At 27.2% G+C, this 8,022-nt stretch overlaps 1 protein-coding gene across 1 annotated transcript; it reads right to left on the bottom strand.

The window, feature by feature from the left end:
• Nucleotides 1-649: 649 nt before the first annotated feature.
• LOC114411674 (myb-related protein 305-like) lies at nucleotides 650-3,834 on the bottom strand. The gene is made up of 3 exons (XM_028375322.1): nucleotides 3,656-3,834; nucleotides 3,330-3,459; nucleotides 650-1,320 (listed from the first exon to the last, which is right to left on the bottom strand). The coding sequence occupies exons 1-3, from the start codon at nucleotides 3,795-3,797 to the stop codon at nucleotides 972-974; spliced, it is 621 nt and encodes a 206-aa protein (XP_028231123.1). The 5' UTR covers nucleotides 3,798-3,834; the 3' UTR covers nucleotides 650-971.
• Between the last annotated feature and the right edge of the window lie 4,188 nt (nucleotides 3,835-8,022).

The raw sequence follows: 8,022 nt of genomic DNA, 5'->3' as shown, positions 1-8,022 counted from the left end.
TGAAAACTTTTCAACTATATGCACTCATCGTCAAGAATTAGGTTCACATCGGGGTCCAATGTGTTGCATGGTCATGCACCAGAGTGGGTAATAGAGAAAAGTAGAGATGAGGTCTTTACAAAAATAGCGAGTGGTTGCGATTTCCTGGACACTTGTCGTGATTTTGTGGCTTAAGTTAGGCAATGTAAGGGCAAATTTTTTTCTTTTTTCCAAAATGGAAATGCAAGTTCATGTCCATACTCGCCTGGTTGTCTTTCCATTTATATGAATGAAAAAAGCTTGAGATTACTAATTTAGCTCATGATGACGTGCACGTCCTCACGTAATCTACAAGGGAAATTACATCATTGATGGGGGCACGTTGATAAAACTTGATATATGTGACAAAAGTAACTTACAATATTAAGCATTAGAAACTACTATTTATATTTATAATTATAACCTTCGTGACTTGTTTATTGTTGCTAATTTTTTCCTCCTAGTTAGACAAGTTCAAATCATTTTTAAGGTACGAATAAATCTTTGTTTTAAACTATGTCAGGACATGGTAATCATTATATTAGGTTTAGCTTCAGAAAAGCACACTAATTCTGAATTAATTAACTAATCTAGCTACAGATATTTGAGACAAAGCAATTATTTATACCGATTTACTAAAATACGAGCATGCCCGTCACTGATAATATATACATATAATGCTTCAAATTTGCAGTTCTCAAGTATATCTTATATGGTACAACAACCATATTATTTACGATAATAGGAGAATGCACATGTAGTATATAAGTTACTATATATTTCAATCCATAACTAAATTAATTCTTAACTCACATCATGCATTACAAACACCAAACTTAGACTACTCATATAAACAGACCTAATGATGTTATTAAGCCTGAACACACTCTACAAGAGCTTAGGTTTATATATCATCATATATATGATTTATATAAGCATGCATATAGCTAGGTTTAATCTCCATTGAGTAATTGCATAGACGACCAGATATCCTCGATGCTCCAATAGTTGTTGTTATCGTTGGTGGTGGTACAACAACTTGATTGATCAGTGATTGTAGGGAATTGAGGTTGGAATGGCTCAAAAGTTCCTTGGTATGAGGGTGGAGAGAAAGTCTCATTTGGATGTGCCATGGTGGACACTTTGCTAGTACTAGTGCTTGCTTGATGATCATTATTCTCTGAATTACCATGTTGTTGTGAAGTCTCAGCTTGCTTAATGTGCTTTTGGATCCTTGTTCTCCAGAAGTTCTTAATCTCATTGTCAGTTCTTCCTGGAAGATGCTTTGCAATTTTGGACCACCTGAAATTAAGTTTATTAAAATTGTAGAACCTCTAATAATCATGGCATGATGAAAACTAGTAAATTAAGATGGTGAGAGTGTGTAACTAAATTAAATGTGCGTGTTTGTGCCTAAAAGGGAATTTCATAATAAAAAGAAAAACATTAATTCAAAAAAATTAAAATAAAAGCTTAAAGTTGATATTAATTAAAAGTTGCCAATGGACGCATGTCACATTTTATTGGTAAATAAGCAGAAAGTAACAGCACCAATTTTAAACATGTATCATGTGTCTGATTTAGATCACCATGTTCCTTGGCTGAGAATAAAAGTGATGAATGCTAGTCTCACATATAAAAAGACTATGGTAATAAGATGCTGAAGGTCTTTTTGGAATGATGCCTTTGCTATATATGTAGCGGTGGCTTCAAGGTCACCAAATCAAATTTCTCAATGCAAGCCCTCAGGTACAAAGTGTGATTCAATATTCAAACGTTTCCAATTCTCTCATATTTATATATAATTCCTCTGGGTAAAAACAATTTGTTGTCGTGTTTTATACAAATATACTAATTCAAGGAATCGTTTTTCTAAATATCACCTCATAATTTTCCTTTTTTCTTGTATTTTGACGAGTCATTATATATAGCAGACACCTTTCATATGCCAAACATATACCGTCTATATTTATTTTGTTATATTATATAATTTATTGTACCTATATTATATTTTTTCACTTTTCTTTCTTAATTTCCTTCATTTAGTGTTAACTAGAATTTGGTGTCCATCAATATTTTTCCTATTTTGACACTCATAAACTTATTGCTACTTCACTTATCTTTCTTCAAGAAAAGCCAAGTGCCCTAAATATGTAGCTGTTTTTTTTTTTATCCTAGATAATAATAGAAGCTGATCTAGTCCAAACTAGTCGGTTCTTAATCGTTATATATAGAGCTAGCCAATTGTAAAATAAACTATAGGGAATTGAAGAGCTTCTTCGATTATTAAAATAATTAATAAGGGATATAATCAATGTATAATATATTAGTATGTTTTACTCTCTTATATGAATTTAATAATTCATATACTTGTTCTTAAAGAAAAGTTGTTATACTTTTTATTTTTTTTAAACTGCATAATATAACTTGACCTAGTTCCCCATTTTTATTCATATCCATATATATCTTAATTACTCCAGTCTTAATATCAAATATAGCGAGGCTAAAATTAACATTCTTCTCTCATAGTCTCATAACCAACATCCAACTTTCAGAGCAAAAAAGTACAAATATAATTCGAAGTTCAAAAGTAAAAAAAAATAATATATATATATATATATATATATATAAAGAAACACTTTGCATTTAATGAATTCGTCGTGATTTTTTTTCAAAAAGAAGCACGTGGAGAAATTTTTAGCAAAGGAAAAAGAGGATAAAAGTTAACAGTGAAGCCTCTTGATTCCTTATGTTCTTTAAGATCTAAATCTCCCCACCTTCCATTTATATATTTATGGGGGGGCAGGGCATATAAAATTAAATATATGCTCCAAACATATAACATGTACGTACCTTAAAAGAAAAACTCTCCAATTTCTCGCGTATGGATAGAATCACAAGCAATCATTTTGACGGATCGAAAAATTTTATAGAAAATAAGGAATATTTTTATGACCATATAAGTTTTACAAACCCCCATGTTCTGCAATCTTTTTCTTGGATAAAATTCTCCCAACCACAAAGTTCTCTCCCCACTCAAATAGTCTTCCATGACCGTACTATACTTAGGCTTATGGTGGTATATATGCTTCCAAAACCAAACACTACATAAATTAGAAGACAGCCAAGACCTTCTTCTATGATCTTTCTAATGTAAAGAGAAAGTTGGTGATTAAATTTTCTTTTAGAAAAACAACATACTACTCCTACCAAAATTAAGATAAAAAAGTAGAAAATATATACGTTTTTTTATTCCCCTATTATGATTATAATATACCATGTCAAAATTATGATTATATATATATATTCACCTATTGCCCCACTTTGCATGAAGTTCTATGATCAAAAGCTGTTCCTCGGGTGTAATGTTTCCTCTTCTAACATCAGGACGAAGGTAGTTTAGCCAACGGAGTCGACAACTCTTTCCCGTTCGTTTGAGACCTATATATGTATATATATATATATATATATATATATATATATAGAAGGAAAAAAGAAGAAGATGATGAATGACTATATATATCACCCTAGGGTTTATGGATGGAAAAATAATTAAGGGAGAAAATTAATTAATGAAAAGAGATGGAGAATAATCAATAGTTAATATATAATTAAAAAAAAGTTGGGGTATATTTACCAGAAGCTTTGGCTAAGGAATTCCAAACACCTTCACCGTGATTTGCAATATAGTTTATCAAGATCAAGTCTTCTTCCATGGTCCATGGTCCCTTTCTCACTTCAGGATCATGAGATGATGAGTTGCATGGTTTTTTGTCCATTACTTTGTGTGCATGTTAGAGAGAGAGAGAGAGAGATAGAAAGCATAATGAGTGTCGAAGGGTTTAAATAGAGGAGAATTATAAGATGATTTGTTATTTTAATAATGCATTTTCATTAGTAATAACACTCGGTTATACGTGCCTAACTATGTTAATCATATTAACATGCATGCATGCACGAATATTCAAAACTGAGTATATGTTAATTTGTTTCTTGGATAAACTATAACTTACAAACTAATTAATATCCCTTCGCCCTCTAAAGCCGTAAAAGTATATGCATCATAAGCAGTGCCCGTGGCAATGGTAAGGCCAATTAGGCCATTGCCTTAGGCTCCCACCAAACTCTTAATTTTATATATATTTATAATTAATTTAAATTATTAGGTAATATATTTTATTATATTATTTATCATTATTTTGTTAGTAAAATTATAAAATTTTAATATATGTATACACAGATATATTATAAATCATCTGAGAAGTTTATAATTCATTTGAAAATTACTGAAAAATTAGTTTCCATTTAATTTAAATTAAAAAATATATTAAAATGAATATAGTGATTAAATTTCATAAAAAAAATAATATGACGTATATTTTGATGAAAATGAGAGGGTGAGATTACACATTTTTCTTATTGTAAAATATAAAATTATTTAGTACTTTTTATTTTATTTGAATCATAATAATTGAAAATTCTAAAAGAAAGTGAATTGAACAAATATCATATTTATTTTGAATTGAATTTAAGTTTTAGTAAATATTAATTTGATATTATTGGTCTTAACTTTGTTCTCTAAATTGAAGGTATTAAAAGAAATAGTAACAGAAAAATTCATGTCTTATTCAAAATTAAAGTATATTAAAAAATTAATCCTTTTTATATGCACCTAATATTTATAAAATATAATTAATAATAGTTACAATTGTTGTCATTGTAAAAAAAATACTCAAAATTATTTTTTTCTAGATTTAATTTGAGATCATTTATATTGTAAGATAAAGTAGAATAAATTACTATTAAATGAAATGTGAAAATATTGCTTGAATATTAAATTTTAATTAACAATTTTTACATGAAAAAGTGGAAAAATAAAATGAAAATAGATAAGACTCACCTACAAAATTTGCGTAACGCCAAAAAATATATAAACATGGTTCTGATCAAAAGCATGTGGTGTGTGTTGATACATTTTTCAAAAGAGGAAAGGAGAAAAGATATTTTAAAATTAAAATATCACAAATCTCATTGGATAATGGAAGAAGGTAACTATACACCTCCTTCAAAGTATCAAAAATAATTTCCGGACACCACAAATCTATTTGACATCAGGAGAGAAATATAAAATATAATAAATTATATGATATAATAGAAAGTGAAAGATGGATAAGTTACTATAAATCTGTTAATATTTCTTTGATCATTACCGATAAAAAAAAAATATGATATTCACACATTTCATTACTATTAAGGTATATAATTTAAAAAATAAAAATATAAAATGTAATTAAAGGAATATCTTTCACAACAGAATTATTTATTATTTATGAATCAAATTTCATTAAAATGTGACTTTAATTAATAGCTATTAATATCACATCTTATCTTGTAATGTGTTTAATAATTTTTATGTAGAATTTTTTGTTCTTTGATAGATCAAATATACATACATCACAGAAGAATTCTACTAGAAAAAAGGTTTAAAATTGTTTGTAATAATTTCAATCTCTGCAGCATATTACATACAATACGCATACGAACACGAACACAAACACACACACTTTATTTTTTTTGTCCTTAAAAATTATAAACTTTATATAATTTTAATATCTGATGGAGGATGAAAATTACATTGCTTTGTGAAATATAAAGATTCAAAACAAAAAAAAGTACTAAAATACAAAAAAAAAAAAACTCAAGGATTAAAACTTATTTAAGCTCTATTTATAAAATAAAATAAAAAATCATTGCTTCATGATTGAATCAACGCCAAGTTCATATATCATAAGTAATACGTTAATTTCATGTTGAATATATTTGTTTTTGTTCTAATGTAGGACTGACCTATGCCATTATATAATAAAATTAAGCTATCAGTGTGTGCGCGTGTTCTTGTACTAATTTCTGACCGACCCAAGGCTAAAATATATTTTCTTTTAAATTCATAAACTTTGGATTTCCTCTTTGTAAAAAATTTGTATTTTTTAGTGTTTATTAAATTATAATATTACTTTTTATCTGGAACAAAATTTAATTACATCCAAAACCTACGATGATAATATTTTATATTTGTTAAACGTATAACCAATATAAATATAATATTTTTTATATTGATTCCGCATATAATCAATGTAAATATAATATATTTTTTTACATTAATTATGTATATAATTAATATAGAAAAAGTTATACATATAATTTGGATGTTCCAAGTAAAAAAAAAAAAACATATTACAATTATATGAGAATGATAAATGAAAAAAAAAATTCAACCACAAAATCTAAATTTTGCATATATATATATATATATATATATATATATATATATATATATATATATATAAAGTGTTGGAATTTTCTATTTCAATAATTAATGTGGATTAATATTATAAGATAATTATATTAATTATTTATCATTAGTGAGTTTTATTTTATGTGATCAAATTAAGTGAAATCGTTGAACAACCATATCAGATGATATGAACTTAAATGAAGGACCATTAGGGAATAATAGAAACTCTATTAGGTTAACACACTACACACTACAAGAAGACTATGGTCCCCAATATACCGAGCCGTCACATATAATTTCTCTTCTTTCCATCTGAAGAGTTACCAAGGTTCTATTAAGGAATAGTTCCAGTTGAGGAAGAACCATGAAGCTACTGGTTACGTTGTTAGCCGGTTATCCGTTCCATAACAAATCCTAAGAGGAGTACATAGATAAAAAATCATCTACGAATTCATATTTCGCTACGTTAGTTTGATCAATCATTATGGATTCGGGTATTTCTAAAACTCTTCTTGATAATCTAACGTAATGTGTTCGTGGTGGTTATGTACTCCTCCTAGGATCTGTTATAGAACAGATAACCGACTAACAGCGTAATCGGTGACTTTATGGTTCTTCCTCTATCAGATTCCTTAACAAGACCTTCATAACTCTTCAGATGGGGAGAAGAAAAATTATATGTGATAGTTCGGTATATTAGGGACCACAACTTTCTTATAATGTGTTAACCTAATAGGATTTTTATTATTCCCTAATGGACTAACACTGATATATGTTCATTTAAATTCATATCATCGAATTTGATTGTCTACCAAGTTCACTTAATTTGATCACATAAAATAAAATTCAAATAATAAATAACTAATATAATTATCTTATAATATTAACCCACGTTATTGGAATAGAAAATTCCAACACAAAATCCATTAATACAATAAATAAACAAAATGACCGACCACTCCAAGCATGACCTCAATGAGCAGTATTTTATAATTTGAGTAAACAATAATGATTCATGGTCATATATAAATATGACAAGAACATTATAAACCGACCCATAATTTTATTTATAGTATATTTAGAATGTGTCTGAATAATCATCAAATAAAAAAAAATGTGTGTTCGATATAAAAGAATGTGATCGTGTTGGAAATCAAATATACCGAAAATGAAAAAGAAAAAGTGATGTAGGCAACATATCCACTTCCATATTGTTACAACTTACAAGATAGAACCAAACAAGGAAAAGCTCACTATTTTTTTTTACTGCAGCTCACTAATTTATATTCAGTTACATACCCACTTCCATATTATAACAAGAATAATTTTATAGAATTTTAATTTATAATATTAAATAATGGTATTATTTTTTGATTAAAACTAATATTTGATTTCAATAAATTTAATCTATTAATATGTATATAGACATTGCAAGGGTAAATAATACATCATATTAAATGTATGCTGCATATTTATTATTATAACGATTTTTATATTAATGAAATTAACTATTAACATAATAGATTATATTATTGAGTTAAATCTGAATTATTTAATTAATAAATTTTTATTAAATAAAGATTATGCTTTTTTTTGCTGACTATTATATATTAGTATGAAGTTGTCTCCTGTGAAAAGCACTCACAATTCTTCATTAGAGATCATCATGGTACATAAGATCAGTATTTTCTTTTTATTTTATTTTTTTT

The sequence above is a fragment of the Glycine soja genome, chromosome 5 (assembly GCF_004193775.1).
Source record: "Glycine soja cultivar W05 chromosome 5, ASM419377v2, whole genome shotgun sequence".
NCBI lineage: Eukaryota > Viridiplantae > Streptophyta > Magnoliopsida > Fabales > Fabaceae > Glycine > Glycine soja.
The sequence above is the reverse complement of the archived record's forward strand: the minus strand, read 5'-3'. Positions and strand labels throughout refer to the sequence as shown.